Consider the following 21,401-nt stretch of genomic DNA (forward strand, 5'->3'; position numbering starts at 1 on the left):
CAAAAAGCCCCGCAATGGTGGAAAGAATCCCTGCACCCGCCTTCCCCCTTTATGCTGGGTCCCTTTGCTGACTTGGCTCACCTTCAGGGGCTTGGCACTTTCTTGATCGGAATTTTTGAATTCAATGCACACAGTTATATTTCGTGCCTGAAATTACAGAGAGAAAAAATGGAAATTGTAATTTTCTATAAAATAACATTAAAAAACCCAAGTGCCTAAAATAAGTAGCTTCTAATTAAATCTGAAAAATGTAGAATACCCAACATTTTCTTGTGACATTATCTATAATGTTCTGAAATAACAGAAGGATCTGGAGAGAGTACTTAAAAGGGAAGTAAAAGCTCATGTTGAAAGGGGGCAGGCATGCTGTTTTTAGAATGTCTTAAGAAACTAAAAAAATAATTGTCCAGAACAAAATTATTTCAGACTGATTTAGAAAAGATTATTAATATGCTACAAAACTGCATCCTTAAACACTTCCAAGATAAAATTCATCACTGTCTCTTACTAAACATTTGCTCCAAATGATTTTCTATGAGAAAGTGTTGCCCATAGTAATTTGTATTTGCACATTGAAGAACTATCTTCTATGGTCTAAGTATGGTGAAGAGAAAAGACGATATCTCAGAAACTTATATCATACCTTGTTGAAGCATTTCTGGCTGTCATACTTGAGGTGTTTGGGGTAAATGTAAATTTGATTTTTATATACTCTATAAGGCCGACAATACTTTGTTGAGTCGTAAACAAATTCTTCTACCTCCACTGTGGGATCTGTTTGAGCCATCATGTTGAAAGGCTTGACAGGGATAAAGGACGATGTTACACAGTCTTAAAAAATCAGAAAATAAGAGTTTGTCATTTAATATGGTTCTTTTAAAGTGAACAATACTTAACATATTGTAAAATGAACCCACTGAAGATAGACACTCTAGGCTTGTACACCATTTGACATTAACTTAAGCTAGTATGAAATAATTGTAAGAGGTGGGCATGGCAGATTAACAAGCCACCTTATTTAATATCAAAACTGATGTCTCAGAAAAACCAGTAAGTCTTTTAGATGGATTTATAAACATTTTCTTTTTGTATTGTTTCCCATAAAAATAAATTTTAACTAATGAACCACTGAATATAATAACCAGTTATTTTAAGAAATAATCCAGGAATCTTTGCTATAACACTATAAAAATATTACAGATCTTGATATATGACTGAACAAAGCTTTGTCCAATAGATCTATTACTGATAGTACCAATGGATTAATAGCACTATCTCTCTGTGAAATAGATTTCACGGGATGGGTGAAGTCCCTCTCTACATCAGTAGGTGCAGTTTATTTATTTTTCTCTTCAGTTTTTACCACTTTTTGAAACCTACCCTTGGAGGAACAGCTTAAGAAAAAATGATTAGCAATGTATAAATCAAAACTCTTGTCATCAGTTTGAAGGCTGGAGTTGTGGTACTGAAAGAGCAAGGCCTTCTGCCTTCCTTTACCCCACCTGGAATCTGACTGTGTTCTAAAAAGCAGAATGATTAGCTACGAATGCTTGAGAATCAGATTACACTTTTCTTTTTTCAAAAACCAATTATAATATTTTATTATGTGTTCAATTTTCTCTAATGTCCTACCATTCCTCCAAAGAGAATATTTAATGCCTCGTTTGTTGTGTTTCCTTTCCATAGGTAATAAAAGCAACAGTCCCAAATCAGGTAGAGGAAATGGCTTAGTTTATCCGCTGCTTTTTCACACCAATCAATATAAACATGATTTGGAGCCCTGTCTTTAGTTAGAATGCTCATTACGTTTCATATTAAAATGATTTGTAGAAAGTTACAAGGATGGAAAAGTTAATAGTGCAATGGTAATCCAAATATCCTGTGGCAATAGTCCTCTCCCTGTTTAGAGTTTATTTTAGAAGTCCTTTATTCATTTTTTGGCTTTGCTGAGAAAGTCACTAAAAGGTGGAATCAGAAATAACAAAACAAACTAATTTTACCACTTAAAAATTAAATTCTGGGCCAAGCGCGGTGGCTCATGCCTATAATCCCAGCACTTTGGGAGGCCGAGGCGGATGGATCACAAGGTCAAGACATCGAGACCATCCTGGTCAACAAGGTGAAACACCGTCTCTACTAAAAATACAAAAATTAGCAGGGCTTGGTGATGCATGCCTGTAGTCCCAGCTACTCAGGAGGCTGAGGCAGGAGAATTGCTTGAACCCAGGAGGCAGAGGTTGCGGTGAGCCGAGATTGTGCCATTGCACTCCAGCCTGGGTAACAAGAGCAAACTCCGTCTCAAAAAAAAAAAAAAAATTAAATTCTGAAACTCTTATTTATAAAGTTAACAGAAGCTCCTTCTAGAAGTTTTTGCTGACAAGACTTGACCGTCTTCTGAAAAATATATATGCTCTCTATATAATAATGCTGTCTGGCAATATTTCAGTTATAATCACTGCTTCGCCACTTGAGTGTTGAAAGTAACCCTCTGGCAGCACAGCATGGCAGAACCAGTCTCTGTTTTGAGTCACCGGTCATTGGTTTGTTAATCTATCTGAATCTGACTTTCCTCCTTTACAAGCCTCCAGGGTTTGGAGGATGAAATGACATAATTTAATACCTTGTTGGGTGCATGGTGCATACCAGATAAATGTTAGGTTTCCCTGGATATAGTTCTTGCCCTACAAAACTCATCATCTTTGTTAATGAGGCAAAAAGAAGACCCACATTTCTATAGCATCATGAATTCCAATTCCATATATTTCAACTTTTTTAAAAAAACAAACAAAAAAACCCCACCTTGTAACCAACCAACTGACCAACTAACCAAAAAAACCCCACTAAATATTCAATATTCAAAACTCTGCAGCCAAACCATGACATCATCATACTTGGATGCTCCAAAGGAACGTTGTCAACAGCAACATCGAGGCTTCCAGGAATGGTCTGCATTTTGCCTATTCTGTCAGCCCTGTAAGAATGCATGAACAAGGAAACACACACACATGCACACACACACACAGACACACACACACACACACACACACAGAGTATTATTTCAATTTTCAGGGAAAAAGCAGTCATCTACAATTCTGAGCTTTTTTAAGGTAAACAGACTCTCAAATAATCTTGTGAATGATTTTGTTTAGTTAGTTTAATTTTGCAAACTAAAATACATGTGAAACTGCAAATAAAAATACAAATTGGGAAGGGGTCAAGTTACAGATTTTCTGAAAAAGACTTTATTTCCTTCTACTTTAGATAACATAAAAATGATCAAAAAAGTACAAGAGTAAATGACAGAGTTTTTCTCAACAAAAGCCAACAGTATTTAAACTGGCTTAAGTGATTCATTCGCATAATGAATTTTAAGAAGTTTTGAGGTGGCTTACCTATAATCCCAGCACTTTGGGAGGTCGAAGTAGGCATATCACAAGGTCAGGAGTTCGAGACCAGCCTGGCCAATAGGGTGAAACCCACTCTCCACTACTAATACAAAAATTAGCCAGGTGTGGTGGTGTGCACCTATAGTCCCAGCTACTTGGGATGCTGAGGCAGAAGAATCACTTTAACTCGGGAGGCAGAGGTTGCAGTGAGCCAAGATCGCGCTACTGCACTCCAGCCTGAGAAACAGAGTGAGATTGTCTCAAAAAAAAAAAAAAAAAGTTGTGAGCGCAAGCTTGGTTTTTGCTACAATTGCTAAGTGGATGGACTGTATTCTTCCTCGTCACCCACAAGCAAGGAGGACAGGGTCCCTTCCCTGAGCGCTGTTTCTTCTTCTCTCTCCCACCCCTATAGTGTGTGTGGACACCCCTTTCCCAGCCATTTCCCACTCACATGCACTCCCTGGCTCAAGTCCTTGCATTTCCCTCCCACTCTCTCTCTATTTAAACCTCTCGTCAATCTTCCTTTAGAGTAATATGGAAGCTGCTGATAACAGTTGCAAGTGTTATTCTTCTCAGGAAATCTACTTTGAAAGGTGGAATAATTACAGTGGAGGGTCAGAGTCAGCTCTTCTCAGCTTGTGAGAGCTGAATGTTCAGTTTTCAGGAATTTTGCTTGACAGTTAAACACAGCCATTAATAAAAATTAAGTTACATAAACTTATCATTAAACAAATTATATTAAACCCAAAGGTAATAAGTGCTCAAAATTCACCACTTTCTGATTATTTTACTGCATGGAAAGATTATCTGTACACCTCTAACTGGTGGAAAGGCTATATTATGGTGAAGATCTCTTCCTAACCCTTTGTTCAGTGAAACCCCATTGGTAGGTTGGAACAGCAATGATAGGTGTATTTATAGCATAGACACCAGTCGTCAGCACAGGTTCGTTATTTCCTTGGAGAGTTGGCTGTGAAACATTTGTCAGCACCCCACTGAGAATAAAAGCCATAAAGTGTGAAGCTGACATGAAATAATTTAATATCAGCATTGCACTATGTATTCTAAGGTACCCTTTTAATTGTCACAGTAATAACTTTCCTTGTTATTCACTGATAACATGAGTTTTATAAGAGTTTTTTTTTTCTGTTTATTACAGATCACTCCAGAATCTTCTGTCTATTCTCTTCTGCCCAGCATTACAGCTTTTCACACTTCAGTATACTGACAAAAAGGTAAAGAGGAAAGGCTAGGCTTTAGGAAGTCTATGGTATGAATTTTGGCCAGGATGTTTGATTACTTTAAAGGAGAGGAAGCTCTCTCCATCTAAGAAGTAGTCCCTTTTTTTTGAGACAGGGTTTCACTCTGTCACCCAAGCTGGAATGCAAGGGTGCAGTCATGGCTTACTGCAGCCTCAACCTTCCAAGCTCAAGGGATCTTCCCACCTCAGCCTCCAGAAAAGCTAGGACTATAGGCACATGATAACACACCCAGCTAATTTTTAAAATTTTTGTTAGAGAAGATGTTGCCACGGTGTTGCTCAGGTTGGTCTCGAACTCCTGGGTTCAGGCCATCTTCCTGTCTTGGCCTCCCAAAGTGTTGGAATTAGAGGCGTGAGGCACTGTGCCTGGCAGGAATGGTCTTACAGCATCAAAAAGTAATTCGATTGGTTCCAGACTCCTCCCAGATGTTATTTTCCATTTTTGTTTTGCTTTCTAATGTTTATTTTTCCCAGAACAACAACATCAACAGTACATTGGGAAAAACTTCTCTTCTTGTCACATAAGAGTATATGCTCTACAGAAGCTGCAGAAAATATCAGTTGTTCTTGCTTTATAATATATTATTTTCATTTTAGATGAATGAATGAGGGGATATGAGATTGTTGATTCTTTGATGGGAGAGGCAGGGAGTCAATATTTGGGAAAGGGCAACGTGTACAAGAATACTGTGTGTGTATTAGGGGGCCAGTAGTTCATGTTAAATAGCTTGTAATGAAAGACCTCATCATCATTAGATGTTGGATGTATGGTTATTCTTTTAAAAAATGTTGTGGCATTCATATGTTTCCTCTTTTGGCAATAATTTATGCTGTCTTTTCTAAAAGTATTGATAGAGCTATTATGAGTGATTATATTTACAGCAAAATAATTGTTAAATCATGGTCCTAAAATTCCTTAATACTCTTCCTACTGAGAGATGCCTATGTCCCCTTCCTTTGAATCCAGGTTCTGTGTCTGGGCTTTGCGACAGCTTGACAGGTGACTATGGCAGAAATGGCACTTTAACAGCTTCTGGCCCCTGCCTGAAATCAACAGTGGTCATTTCTTGCCCCTTGAGACACTTACTCATAAAACCAGCCACTACACCACAAGGAAGTCAGAGAATCTCATAAAGAGAATCCCTCAGAGAAGGACCCAGATCTCTAGCTCACAGCCCCCGCTGAGCTTCCAGCCAGCAGCCAGCACCGAGTGGCCAGAAATGAGCCATCTTGAAAGTGGATCCTCTGACCCCAGCTGCCCTCTCTCAGCCCATGCCTTGTGTGGCAGAGATAAGCTCTTCTCACTCAGATGTGCTCAAATTGTGGACTCAGGAGCACAATTAGTATAGCAATGTTATTTTAAGTCATTAAGTTTTGAGATGGTTTGTTACATAGCAATAAATAACTGGCATAGTTTAACATTTCACAGTTCTTCCATATAATTCTAGCAATTTTTACTTTCGTGGCACTATTTGGGCATATGTGGAGTCACCTTAAAGATATCTGCTTTCTGGAGGTTTGAGCATTCAAGAAATCAGATCCTCAGGTTATTTATGAGGCAATAACAAATCAACATGGCTAATTTATGTGAATTTCAAGAATATAAAAATCCATACCTCCTATAGTCTGACACTAGTTTTATTAGGTCCTCAGTTGAAATCTTGCTGCTTTCTTGTCTATACAACGGTGAAAATCTTGAGTCTCTGTCCACATTTCCCTGGTTGTCCTTAAATACTGATCTGAAAGGAAATATTTATTCAGGTTGGTATTTGGATATTTTTCATGAAGTTGTATGCTTAAGGTGACTATATTAATTAAACTTCTTATTTATGATCAGAGAAACTCTAAGAGCTTATAAAATAGAAAGATAACTTATTGTACAAATGTTTCATTTATACACTTTATTTTTGTTATCTTTAATTTCTTATTTTAAACTCTGTATCCAAAGTGATAACATTCCATATTTATAATTATATATTTTTTATGATGTCTCACATTTAATAACTTACATCAAAATCTTGGAGTATGAGGGAAGTGGAGAAGAATCGGACACATGTTATTCATTTAAATTATTTCCTCATGTCACCTTAAACCTGGGCAGGACGGAGTCACTTCAATTTGGGTGGCACTGCTAGGATTTATGAATAGTGCACAGGGATAAGCTTGTATATGTGAGTGTGGAAGGCCATACTCTTGACACATTTTCATGGAGTTAAATGTGCCCATGTCCTAACTTTTAGGTCAGAGACAAAGATAATATGGAAGGCGCCTGAGTCAGACTTTTGTTTTAAAGAAAGAGAACACTATGAATCCGAGCCACTTATTTTCTTCCATGGTCTATTTCATTGGAACCAAGGAAAGTTAGCCTTAGTTGAAATACGTAAATTGTTTTTGTCCAAATAATACAGTAATGTCAGGTAATACTGGCTTCACATATGCACCATGCTTAGATGTCAGTTTTAGATGAAGTTTCTCATATCTCATTGTACAATGTGTGGTTAAAAAAATTAGACCCATATATTTTCTTCGATGTTAGAGAAACACTGAATTCTTACTTCTTCTAATGTAGGGGCTTAACTAGAATATTTTATCACTCTTTAAGTTAACCGAAGATTTTAATGCTCACAGGCTGAAATGGCCATTTAAGTGGATATCAGATCATACAGCTTTGGTATTAAATAGAACACTAAAAGAAAACGGGCCAAGATTTTATCAGAATGATATTTTTAGATGCCTTCAACTTATCTTCTCATTTTTTTCCCTATTAAGTAGTGAATGAGGGAAGGTAAAAAAACAAATAACATTGGGGAGACAATAAAAATATTAAACGTGAACATTATTTTTATTTAAATATTCTAAAGGGCTTCTGTTTCCATGTGTCACGTGTTGAAACTAACGTCACAATTTCCAGTATGAGAGAAAGCTAAACTGAGCTTGGGCAATAGCTTTTTAATTAACTAGTGACTTCCCCTTATTGATAGATGTGAATTTTGGAACTCAGTTTCCTGTTATCCACAACTCTCTCATGGAAATTGCTCACTTACATTGAACACTTTTCATAAAGAAAATGAAGAGTACAGCACCATGGGAGAAGTTTTGCTCACAGTGCCGTACAACCTGTGGCTGCTCAATAAATATATAACTGGCAGGAGTAAACAGAATGGATTCATCTACACAGATGGTTTTGTGATGGCTGGAACACTGTGCCTAGTTCCAACTGCTACAGTTGAGAAATGATCAATATATTGTGAGGGTCTCAGCACCATGATACTTGGGTTATGATCATATGGATCATAAAATATGACCCAGCCATTCCAAAACCATTTGTATCAGTTTTTGTTTTCTTCCCCAAAGGAAAAGAGCCTTAGGTGTCCCTGATAAATTCATCGCAAACAGCATGAATAGCCATGACGTGTAGCATGAACTAGACATACTTTTTCTGTGGCTATGGAAGAGAAGACATAAACGTGGTTTCCAGACAGCCGAAGATTATTTTGAAAAATAACTTATTGAATAATTAGAGCTCTAAAAAGACAGAAAGAAGGAAGCACTGTGGATTGCACTTGGATTTTTGTCACTGGAAGGATTCAAACAGAAGTTGGACGACCATTTGTTGAAGACGTTGTCAGTATGGGAATTAAATGATAGTTGCACTGCGCACCTTCCACAATTGTAGAGATATGAGAATAAAACGTTTATTTTAATTTTTCTTAATTAAAACAATTCAGCGTTGAGTGCTGGTCTATTTAGAATATCAAAGGAGATAGTCAAAGAAATCACACAAGAGTCCTGGTGTGGATGTTGGCACATATGGTGGTTCTGGGGACGATATGCATGGAAAGAGACCCATTCACAGCACAGACACATTTGGAAGGGTCAATTTTCTCCTGAATCAATGAGTGCAAAATACCCTGTGTAGTCATCTGCGTATGTTCTCTATTCCTCCCTCAAGGATAACCTTTTCACTGTAAAATGCGACTGCAGCTGGTGCCAAATATAGGAACACCAAATTAATTTCAGAAAAAGCGTTGTTGACAGAGATGAGCATCTGTGCGTACTGCAGTGGGAGGGATGATTAGATGTGGGTAAAAATATGGTCATAATCTAAATTTTCAATTCTACTCTTTTAATGACAGTTGATTGTAAGGGCCAAAATGTCTTAGGGTATACTGAAAGCTGTACTGCCAAAAAAAAAACCCAAAACACCACAATCTAGAAAGTGTAACAGGAAGGAGCAGTAGCCACAGAATCAGCAGTATCAATCAGGTGTTGAAGAATATCGGGAAGCTGGCAATGACATGGGCAGCAACCAGCCTTCCTCTGATTTGTTCACATTTATTTGAAGCAGTTTCCACATTGTAAAAGAGAAATTAAAGTCTTTGGCTGGGTCTTTTGTACGTTTTTGTGGTTGGGTAATCCAAGGCATATGACATGATATCTTTAGAACTGTACTGCTAACTATCTTTCTCAGTTGTCAGAGAAGTTCATGTGGAAGTAAATCACATATGTATATATACAGATTGGTGGTGTTTCCTAACCTACGACTAGACCAGTAATTGGGCATTAATATGGTATAAACTTGTGCTTTCATTGGCTTTCCTATTCTAGGAATGATTTCAACCATCAGTAATACTGTCAGCCTCTCTAGAGACTTCATCTGTCTTTTTTCCAGCGTATTTTACTAGACAACTAGTTGTCACTAGCGGATTGTCACTTCTCCTAACTTCGCAGGTTCTTTCAACAATGGGTAATTCTTTGACTTCTCTCCTTTATATTGTTCTTCATGGCCCCAAATTTATTGGAAAAGGGGACTTGTTGAAGTAGATATGATCTCTGTAAGTGACTTTTAGTAATAATAATATTAGAAAAATGATTTCTGAGAATAATTTTTATTGGGTACATAGCTGTGCTCATCAATCCTTATAATGGTAAATTAGACATTCTTATTTTCCTCTTTTGTATATTAAAAATATAGGTAAAGATAGGTTATGAGTAACTTGTCCAACTTCACTTGGCTAATAAAGGATAGAGTTTTTTTTCTTTTTTTAGAGACAGAGTCTCACTCTGTTGCCCAGGCTGGAGTACAGTGGTACTATCGTAGTTCTCCAGCTTCTGGGCACATGTGATACTCCCATCTCAGCTTCCTGAGTAGCTAGGACTACAGGTGTATGCTACTACCCTTAGTTAATTTTGTAAATGTTTTTAGAGATTGGGTCTCACTATGTTGCCCACGGTCGTCTAGAACTCCTGGCCTTAAGCGATCCTCCAGGAGGCCTTGGCCTCCTAAAGTGTTAGGGTTATAGGCATGGACCACCATGCCTGGCCAGAGTTAGGATTTTTGAGCTCAGCTCTGTCTGGCTCTACAATTCCTGCTTCTAAAATCTCAGAACAATGTTGGATCCTTAAAGTGAAAAACGTGTGCATGATTATAATTTTGTTACACTAGAATATGTCACAATAGACTTCTTGCCTCTGCTTGCCTCAGCAGGTTTTCTGGAGGGAATTGAGAATGCTTAACAATATAAACAATGTTTAATCAGTGAATTATAACTAGTTAGCCTTTCTGTTGAAGCTCATGAGAAATAAGAACAAATTCATTATAAAGGGTTCTGTATGTCTAAATCCCATCTATTTCATGCTCCGGCTGTAGTTGTTCCTATAGAAAGAGATAGAAAAGGGAGGAAAGTACTATCCATGTGGTATTTTATGCCAAATGCTTCTGCGCTTGAGATTGCACATACTGCTCATAAGGTAGGTATTGTCAGCTTCATTTTATAGCTGGGGACCCTGAGACTTGGAGTAAAAACTTGTTCCAAGTCACAGTAAGCAGTGGCCCGATCTGCATGTTATCAGACTCCTAGGCCTGGACTCTCCCTCCCTTGCTATGATGCTGCTTTAGAGTAAGCTAATTCCTGGAGACCGCATGAATCTATCTCGGTTTACTGCTGCCCAAACTTCCACATTTCTCCTTCCTGCCCCTACTCACCTCCAACTTTAAATAACAACCTCCAAATTATGGCAAATATTGGTAGGTTTACTCTGGATATAAATCACTGGGAACTGTGAGAATTTAAAATGGCATAATGAACAGGTTCTTTCTTTCTTCTGTATTTTAAAGTTGGATACATTGAGATAATGCTACCAAGTTCGAATGAAGGCTGTCTTATTTTGTAACTCTAACCTTTCTTAGTTCATTCGGTGTGTACATTCCTGACCTTTTAGTCTTATGAGTCTATGCCAGGCTCTTCTTCATTCAAGAAATTCTTATACTAATAAAGATGTAAGGAGATTGAGGAGGACAATAATAATTGATGATTAAACAGATCTGAAATGCAATTATGGTTCTTCATGAAGAGATTATGCATCCAAGGGAATGACGTGTCCTTCTGTGTCCACACAACTCAGCCTTTCTATCAGAGAGGCAACTGGTACTGATAAATTCGGCTAGGCTAAACACTATCAAAATCAAGATGAGTTTAAATGATTGGTTTGATGGTTTCATTTGGACATCCATATATAGGCCTCAGCTCTAGGCATAGATGAAAACATGCAGCTGCATAAGACATAGTGCGTCCATCTGAATTTCAGGCACACTGGACTCTCAAGACTGACATAATGTCAAAGGTTTGTTAAGTCAAATATACAGAATAAACAAGTTATGACATTGATTTGATATCTACCAAGTACCCATAGCATATCTGGTCATGCACACATGGTACATGTGCCACGGCCCTCTGTTATAAACTGCATTGCTAAACTGTGTTGTAAAATGTATGTCTCAGGGAAGCTCAAGATGTGTATGAAGATGACCATATTAGTATTTTTCTAGGTGTAGACATGTTAAAAATAATAGGTAACACAAAAATGTTCAAAGCTGAAGCTTCCAATGCCAACATTAAATATATTTCTCATCTGTTGGTTGCAACTGTTAACCTACCTTACTGCCCAAGCGAAAGGCATACGGTATTTTCCCAATTTGCTGCAGAACTGTCTGTTGGATTTTAGTATCTTTTGTGCATACTAAAGAAAAAATAAATACAAATATTGTTTAGAAGAGCACTTTACAAATTGTACATATAAAATAATACTAAATACTTTTTCATATTATTTTATGCTGAAACAGCATAACTCTATCTTACTGACCCATGGAGTTCACCTTACAAAGAACCAAATGGTGTTCTCTGTGTTCAAACTTTTCTTTCTTTCTTTTTAGCTTGGAAATTTCAAATGTAGAAAATATCCATGTCCTGGAATGTCAACCTATTTTCCCTTTTTTTTTGTCTTAAAAGATTTAAATATCTTCAATGGAAAGTATTAGCAAATTTACATTTACAGTTTATTCTATATCCCCTTTTGTTATGGCAAAGGGCAGGAAACTGGTTCTATAAAGTGCCGTATAGTAAATATATCGGGTTTCATGGGCCATATATTCTCTGTCACAAGTTTTCAACTCTGTTTCTGTAGCAGGGAAGCTGGCATAGATAATCCATAAATGAATGTGACTGTGTTTCAATAAAACTTTATTTAAAAAAACAGGTGGTAGGCTGGATCTGGCCTGCACACCATAGTTTGCCAAACACCGAATTAAGGTATTCTCATAAATATGTTAAACTCTGCCCTAAATTGTCATACATGCTCAGATTCAATTCTTGTAAATTATTTCCCCAATATATTTCTTTGGCATAGAAAATACAGACTTTTAATATTTATTTTCTATTAAACAGTAATATTTGATTATTAAAAAAAATATAATAGAAAAGAAGAAAGGAGAAATGTATTGCCTGTAGTTCCACCATTAAAAGCACAGCATTCTCTTTCCTCTTTCTTTTTTCACTGAAGTGTTATTATAATTTGTATACAATTGTATATCGCACTTTGTTCATCATCAGCATTGCTGATGTCTCATTCACTTGCTTTTACTCAGATGATTCCTAACGTTTCATTATTATTAATACTCTGATCCTTGGAGTGAAAGCTTTATCCACATTTGGATTTATTTCTACCATTAGATTCTCAGAAGTCAGAAATTACTGAGTCAAAAGAATGTAAACCAAAAAAATATACTTAAAAATTTTTCTGGTGGATATTCATTTCACCAATAAGTGAATATTTCAAGACATACAAACTCGATAATTCAGCAAGGAAGTGTGGCTTTGTTTCTTAAAAGCAAGTGAAGTTCGCCAGGCAAAGTGGCTCACGCTTGTAATCCCAGCACTTTGGGAGTCCAAGGTAGACCAATCACTTGAGGTCAGGTGTTCAAGACCAGCCTGGACAACATGGTGTAACTCCATCTCTACTAAAAAATACAACAAATTAGCCAGGTGTGGTGGTGTGCTCCTGTAATCCCAGATACTGGAGAGGCTGAGGCAGGAGAATCCCTTGAACCCAGGAGGCAGAGGTTGCGTGAGCTGAGATCACACCACTGCACTCCAGTCTGGCGACAGAGAGAGACTCCATTTCAAAGAAAGAAAGAAAGAAGAAAAAAAGAAAGAAAGAAAAAGAAAGAAAAAGAAAGAAAGAAAAAGAAAGAAAGAAAATGAAGTTATTTATACGATTATACATTACCTTGTTGGAGTCTGGGTTCTTAATATAAGGTTCGGCACCACTTGCAATATTTCCCATCAAGACTTTTTCAATTTTGGCCACCAAAACAATCTCAGCATGTGGATTGCTTATGGAAAATACAGCCTATGTACGAAGAAAGCAGCTAATAAGCATGGAAGAAACAACATTGTACACATTTACAAAATTCCATCTTTTTTTTAAAAAGGAAGGACCACTTTAAGGGAATTTTTATTCAGGAAATTGCCCATCTTATATGATCTCTTGGTAAGAATAACAGAACAAGTATTTTCCATCTCATCACAAGTAAACAAAAGTGCCACCTGCTTTGGAAATTTTAGCCATTCCTCTGGAAGTCCCTTGATGTGAGGTTCTTCTGATTGTCTTGGAGTGATGGTGTCAATATTGCCATTTTCCAAAGCCACAGATGCCCCCAAGAGCATCTGTCTGACAGCAGCATGATTTAGATCCACGTGAAAATCAGCAGAAATCTTCCTGCTGTCTCTGAGGTCATAAAGTGCCACACTCACAAAAAAAGGCTCAATCTGCATGAGAAAGGAAGAACAGATGTTTTTGACATAATATCATTATGCATGCGACAGCCTCGTTAGTTCATCATTTAACAAAGCAGTTGATAAAATACATGCAGCAGGCCAGCTCCCCTTGACTCAGTGACCCGGAATCCTGTCCTCCAGCAGGTGCCTTAGATCCCAGTACTGTACCTCATTGGTTCTCTAGTTTCCCTGCCCAGAACTCTCTTCCTTATGTGGCATTTGCATGTGTGTTGGGCCTTACAATCCTTCCAGTTATTTCCCTTACAGTCTTAGAGAATACATGCCACCTCAGTCTCCTAGGCCCTCGAAAACTGTAATGAAATCCTAGAAGTTTCTAGACTGCACTGTGGTTGGACTTCACTAGGAAAACCACGTCTGTTTTTTATCACAGTTTGATAGAATCATAATAATAGCTAACAGTTACTGAGCGTTTATTATGTGTTTGTCACTGTTTCTAAGGCACTCCTAATACATTAGTGTCACAGATAAATATTAAAACACTGTGGCAAGTAGGTAGGTGAGCATCAGGCTGTGAGGGAGTCTGTTGGCAGAGAGGGCAGGAAGTTTCCTAAGAGAAGTTGGTATCTTCATTGAATTCTTAAAACAGATATTAATTATTTTTTCTCCTATCTTGAAATAATTTTGAAGAGAGAGAAAGGTCGTGTATAAGGTGCAAAAGACCACTTTAATTATCCCCCTTGCCCAGATTCAACTGTTAACTTCCTGTTTCTCTCGCTCTCTCACTCACACACACACACACACACACACACATGGACACACACATACTCTCTCTCACACATAGATACCTATTATAACCAGTCTGAATGCTTTGAGAGCAAGTTTCCAATAGTATTTCTCTTCTCAATACTCCAGTGAGTGTTTCCTCCAAATGAGGACACTCACCTGCCTAATGACTATGCAGCCATCCAAGTCAGGAAAGCAATATTTGTCTAAAACCCCTGTGCAACTCACATGCCCCTTTCAATGCTGCCAGTTGACTCAATAATGTCTCTGTTTTTCTTTCTGGTCCAGAATCCCACCTAGGAATATTCATTATATTTTTCTGCTATTTTCCTTCAATTTACTTTAGTCAAAACTGTTCCTCAGTTTTTTTTTTTTCTCTTTAATGTTTTTGGTCTTTTAAAGCATACAGGACATACATTTTGACATACATTTAATCTGGGTCTGTTGTAAGTGTCCTCATGACAGGACTCAGACCCTGCTTTTATGGCAGTAAAATCTCAGATTGATGCTTGATTTTCACACTTCATTGTATCAAGAGCACACAGTGTCAACTCCCTCAGCAACTGTGATGTTAACCTTGATCTTCTGATCATGTTGGTATCTGCCAATTTTCTCCATTATAAAGGTCACCATTTTCCCTTTGGCAATTGATTTGTATTTGGGGAAGTATATTCTGAGATTACCCTTATGTCTTGCTACTCATCAGACACAACCCACCCTACTCTTCATCTCCATTGGTAACTTCCATTGCAGTCAACTACCACCATGATGGTGACCAATGGTGATTTTCCAGTTCCATCATTCTACACTTATCAGCTGGTATTCCACTGTAAGGATGAGCTTTCCCTTCACCCTTATTTTGATATCAATCAATTAATTAATTAATACAAGTATAGACACGTGGATTACTGTTTTATTCAATTGATTTTGGCTCTCATGATAATTAGTGTTAATGTGATGCTCAAATTGTCCCAGATTTGGCTACAGGCACTCCTTTAAAGTAACTTCTGCATCTTTTTTGGCAGATCTCCATCATTTTTTGAGTATTTCTTTATCAAATAGGATGTTCCAGGCTTACCCTATACTTCTCATGCTCCAGATATTTCTCCAAGAAGCCCTGGTTCCTTATAGTGAGGGTGACATTTACAAATGAAGATCTAGGTGCTTGTTGTGCTCACTGTCACTGGGATATCATTACCTCTGTGCCCTTCCATCACATGGAGGTAAGAAATGCACACACACACACACACACACACACACACACACACACACAGAGTTTATCTCTGTCTGTATATGTATACTTATTAAACACCAATTAGTTCATGTTTATATCTCTGCTTCCAATACAGACATTAGAGGGTTCATTCTAGCCTTCCCATTTTTCATATTGATAAGTAGGTCCTCCAACAGTGAGCAACTGGGATCTCATTACCCTGAATCTGTTTACTTACTTGTTCAACCAATTACTTATTGGTTCATACTAACCAGTCTCCCTAGCATACCAGCCATCTTTTCTAATTGCCTTTTCTGGGCTGCCCTGCACCTGCAGAAGCATCCAGGGCAGGCTGCTTCTGTGCCTCTTCATGGCTTTCTTCCCCCATCAGGTCTTGGGTACTCACCCAAAACCAAGCCTATATGTAGATCTCCTCTTAGCCTCTAGCCTCCAGGCTAGGAAGGAAGTGGAAGATGTGAAAATGGGAAAGTTATGGAAGATGAGAAGAAGGGAAAATTTCTTGGTCAAATTTTAAAGAAGTAAGAATTAGGTAAAGAGTTGGTTGGAAGGAACTTGTAGGTATCGTGAGTGACATGTGCAAAGACATAAGACGTCCAGGAGCACAGGAGAAGAACATTAGAGCGGGATCAGAGTAGAGGCAAAAAGAAAAATTGGTAGGAGGTGTTTGTGGGAGAGGCATTTGAGAAACAGTAAGGAAGTATGACCAAAGATCTTGGAAATCCTTTGCATGTGTTTGTATTGGTTGATTGGAGAAAAAGTTTCACGGGGGCATGAATACAGGAAATTCCCAGGTTTGAGGATACAGGATAGAAGTGGATGATCATACCATTGGCCTATATAGGAGATAAAGATAAAAGATGAATTCTAAATGGGACATATAAAGTCATCTGCAGGACATCCCAGGGGGCAGCTGGATGTGTGTTTTGAGCTGAGTCAAGGAAACTGGGTTGGAGAGCTAGACTTGAGAGTTGTTTGTTTGTGGATTCCTACTGAATCCATGAAATAGAAGAAAATTGGAACTGGATTCTGGGAAATATCAACATGGAAAAGATGAAGATGTGAGTAGGGAGAACAATGTGTAAAAGAGATTGGGAAATAGGGAAAAGTTTTTAAAAGCAAACTAATAAAATTTTTTTTAAATGCTGCCAGAGTATTGCAGAACAAAAGAAAGATTCCAGAAGGAAAGCATGGCCAACTAGAAAAATGTCACATGCAACAGAGATTAAATTAGACAAAAACCAAAACAAGCGATATATGTGTATGTAATTACATATATACATATGTACATCTATACATATATTACATACAGATACATACACGTAGTTACACATTTATGTGATTAAAGTTGGAATACACATATACAAACAAGCATTTTCACTGTTTTAAAATGCTGCTTAATTTTGAGTTGATGGCAATCTCTACCAGTATTCTGTGGACAAGCAGATTATAGTGAAACGCCATATTGTGATCCAGTTTATTATTACACAGACTCACTCATATAGTGGGTTTTGTTAAATGCTTAACGGTATCTCCTGTCTTTTGAAACGTAGTAATGTGACTAGTTTATACCAGGGGGACAAGTTCAATTTCTTAATATTAGCAATACTTGCCAGCTTTACTGTTATAAGAAAAGTTTTTGTATATAAGATAAATTCAATACATTATTTTTAAGAATATAAAGCAATTACAAAGTAAAAAGTTTTATAACATATCAATTTAAATTAATTTAGAAAAACTCTTGTTTCGTGGTAGTGGTAGTCTGCCAAGAGTTGAAAAATGCAAAAATTACAGAAAAACAGCTCCAGTGGGAACTCAAAACACAGTGAAGGTCAAAGCAAAATCCTTATTATTTTGTCCCGAAGTGTTGCATTTTGATTTTCATTTCTACTTTGTGAATGGAAATAAATACCTACTTTGATAGCCCATCAAAAATTAAAGCTCATGTGGTGATTCATTTCTTTCTTCCAATACACCCTTTCAAAATAAATGTCAAATCACTGGCTTTTCAGTAAGCGTTCATTTAACAAAGCATTTGCAAAGCCTAACAAATTAAGTCATAGGCTTCTTGTGTTTAGAATTCTGTACATTTCTGAAAAAAACTCACAAAGATAAAAATTTAAATGTAGTTCTGTGATGTGGCTTTATTAGTTCAGCTTTTCGGAGTCAATTTCTATTTTCAAAGAAATATTTTATACTCTAAAACCATCAACTTGAATTTGGTTTTCAATTTACTGACTAAAAAATTACATGCTGTCAAACATTGTTTTCTCATCACGAGGATGTCATTTCAGGCAGCTTTAGAATCTCATTCATTAAATGCAGGAGTTGGCTCCTAAGCAACTTGGAGAAATATTTCAATTAATTTAAAACATGCTCATTGAATTCAGAACAATGGGTTTAAAAATAGTTTCACTAATGAAGGAGTGTCATTGAATAAATATACAATGATTTTAAAAGATAGCATTAAATAAACTGCTGTGAAGGTGAGGCTGGCATTTTTTTTGCATTATTGCTCATAAGCACAATGAAATTATTTTTCTAAAGTAATTTTCTAGTTTTTCAACATATGTATCAACTGTAAAATGAAAAACAACACTAACACACAAAATATTCCAAATCAGCTTAACCCGTTGGCCTGACAGATACCAAGGGGTGCACTAACTTGGGTCTCTGTATTTGGCTCTGTTCTCTTGCCTTGGGAAATTGGCCCAAATACAAACATTTCATTTCTCAATATGGGCCTTAGTACAAAGAACGGATTCCACGTGGAGGGAGTCATATGCCCCTGGTAGTAGAAAGAAAAGCCCATTATCTTTGATTTTCAGATTCTACATTGCATTTTAAATCACATTTAAATATGTTCTGGTCAAAAATCGCATCTATTTTTATTTAACAAGGTGACTAAGTGACATTACCATTTGAGGTAATGATATGGTTTGGCTGTGCCCCCACCCAAATCTCATCTTAAATTGTAGCTCTCATAATCCTCATGTGTCGTGGAGGTACCCAGTGGGAGGATATTGAGTTATGGGGTCAGTTACCCTCATGCTGTTCTCATGATAGTGAGCTCTCACAAGATCTGATGATTTTATCAGAGGCTTTCCTCTCTTTTGCTCACCATTTCTTTCTGCTCCTGCCATTTGATGGACATGTTTGCTTCCCCTTCTTCCATGATTGCAAGTTTCCTGAGGCCTCCCCAGTCATGCTGAACTGAGACTCAATTAAACCTCCTTCCTTTACAAATTACACAGTCTTGGGTATGTCTTTATTAGCAGTGTGAAAACAGACGAGTACAGGTAAACTTTCCTGATATTTCCAAATGGTTTCCAGGACTAAGTTTCTAGGTTTTTGTTTTATTTTTATTTTAAAATCCTACAAGAAAGCATAATCAACTTACTCCTAACACTTTCCACTCCATGGAAGTTGCTCTTGCTACAGTCACCAACATCCTCCACTTTGTCCAAATGAACTCCTCTTTTACTTCATGTTCCTCAGCTTCTTGGCTCCACTCCCACGGCTGACCTGTTCTCTCTCGGTTTTATAAAACAGTATTTCTTGGTTTATCTTTATCCCAACAGCCATTCCTTCTTAGTCTTCTTTGGTCACTTCTCTATTCATCCTTCAGATATTTGGTTCCTGGCCACTTCTCTATGGCCATAGATATTTTTAGATCCCCTCCGACCCACATTATGGAGATTTGAATGAGACTTCCAAATCTGTGTTTCCATTCATGGCCACTCCATTTTTTTGTTTTTTTTTTTTGAGATGGAGTCTCACTATATCACCCAGGCTGGAGTGCAGTGCCATGATCTTGGCTCGCTGCAACCGCCACCTCCCAGGTTCAAGCAATTTACCTGACTCAGCCTCCCAAGTAGCTGGGACTACAGGCATGTGCCACCATGTCCAGCTAATTTTTGTATTTTTGTAGAGACAGAGTATTGCCATGTTGGCCAGGCTGATCTCGAACTCCTGACCTCAAGTGATCTGCCCACGTTGACCTCCCAAAGTGCAGGGATTACAGGCATGCCACCGTGCCCAGCTGCCAAATCTGCATTTGAATCTGTCCATAAGATATCTCTCTTTGGATAGCTAATAGTCCCAACAAGCGAAACACATCCGTAATGGTATTTTTGACCTGTACTCTGAAATTTTCTCCAGTGTTACCATTTTAGTAAACAGTTACCATGTTTAAAACTGTCCAAAGCAAAAACCAGTACTCATCCTTGAGATTTCATTTCCCCTTATCCAGTATATCCAACACATCAGGAAAGACTTTCAGCTCAATTTACAAAACACTAGTCCGATCCATCCATTTCTCACTTTCTCCCTTGCTAGCCCTCGTTTAAGCCATGTAATAAACGGTGGTATAGCTTCCTGTTTTCCTTGGACAACCCTTGATTTTTTTTAACTCTTGGTTTTAAAGTACTTGAAATGATTGAATAGCTTTCACTCACACTTAGGATAAATTCAAACTCTTCACTATAGCTTAAGGCTCTACTTCACCTCCCTATCTTTTTTTCAGTTCCTAGAACCTGCTAAAGCTTACCTGTCGCAGTGCATTTGTATTTCTCTTTCTCCTGCCTAGAAGATTCTCCCCTGACCTGCCTTATTGACCTTCCCAACATTTAGGTCTCTGTTCAAAAGTCACTTCTGCAGAGAGGGCCTTCCATGACCATCCTGTCTAAAGTAACCCTTTCCCGAATTCTTCTACAATACATTTCTTCATATTTATTTCTTTTAAAGAACTCTGCACAATATGCACTTAAATAGTTTTCTTGTTTACTTCCTGCTGTTTTCAAAAAGAATCTAATCTTCACGAGACTAGGGACCTTGCTTATCTAGTTACTTCCTGTTTTCCCGGTTCTTAGGACAAGTCTGGCTCACAACAGACACATGAATAAACCTGATTTCACCTACTTTCATTTCTATTCACACCTAGTACACAGTTAAAGTTGCAGAATATAAAAAAACTCCATTGTTCAACAAGATTCTTATTGGTGACACATTTTCATTTTAGCTTACCTGTCAACAAAAATCTCACATATATCAATACAAATATCAATAACTTGCATGCAGTTTTGACAGATTTCAATGCAATTTCTCACATATTTAGATGACAGTTAAATATTTAATGAACAATTACTTTGTACCAAGCAATGTCGGAGTACCTTCGATATGGTACCATGTGTAACCACAGCGATCACTTGAAATAGGTATTGTTATTATCTCCATTTGAAGGAGTGACGACTGAGAATAAGCCAGTTGCCCAGAGTGGCACAACCTGTGAGTTGGAAAGCCAGGCAATCTAATCCCAGAATGGCACATCTCATTTGCGTCTCCTCATTAAATCAGAGGTCCACTTCATGGACCCGATCCTGCTCTATCTACACCTGGGGATAAGAGGCTCAAAGCAAATCACTGAGGTGGTAAAGACACAGGATAACATGGGGTGAAATGCCAGATATAGGTGATGAGGAGGAAGGCAGAAAACCACACTGCCATGTATGTACCTATGCAACAATCCTGCATGTTCTTCACATGTACCCCAAAACCTAAAATGCAATAAAATATTAAAAAACAAAACAAAAACAAAAAAACACACAAAAAACCAAAAACAAACAATTCATTAAACTATAAAAAAGAAAAAGACACAGGTTAAT

At 37.5% G+C, this 21,401-nt stretch overlaps 1 protein-coding gene across 19 annotated transcripts in view; it reads right to left on the reverse strand.

Annotated features, from left to right (window-relative positions):
• The window catches only part of DOCK10 (dedicator of cytokinesis 10), a 280,570-nt gene that overhangs the window by 86,646 nt on the left and 172,523 nt on the right, over positions 1–21,401 (reverse strand). For all 19 annotated transcript variants that reach the window (XM_078328693.1, XM_054257992.2, XM_035306599.3 and 16 more), the window contains exons 12-18: positions 13,533–13,754; positions 13,213–13,335; positions 11,585–11,667; positions 6,264–6,386; positions 2,892–2,971; positions 644–831; positions 82–147 (exon numbers count right to left, since the gene is read on the reverse strand). In XM_078328693.1, coding sequence (XP_078184819.1) covers positions 82–147; positions 644–831; positions 2,892–2,971; positions 6,264–6,386; positions 11,585–11,667; positions 13,213–13,335; positions 13,533–13,754 — 885 coding nt within the window. The remainder of the gene's footprint in view (positions 1–81; positions 148–643; positions 832–2,891; positions 2,972–6,263; positions 6,387–11,584; positions 11,668–13,212; positions 13,336–13,532; positions 13,755–21,401) is intronic.

This window comes from Callithrix jacchus, chromosome 6 (assembly GCF_049354715.1).
Source record: "Callithrix jacchus isolate 240 chromosome 6, calJac240_pri, whole genome shotgun sequence".
Classification (NCBI taxonomy): Eukaryota; Metazoa; Chordata; class Mammalia; order Primates; family Cebidae; genus Callithrix; species Callithrix jacchus.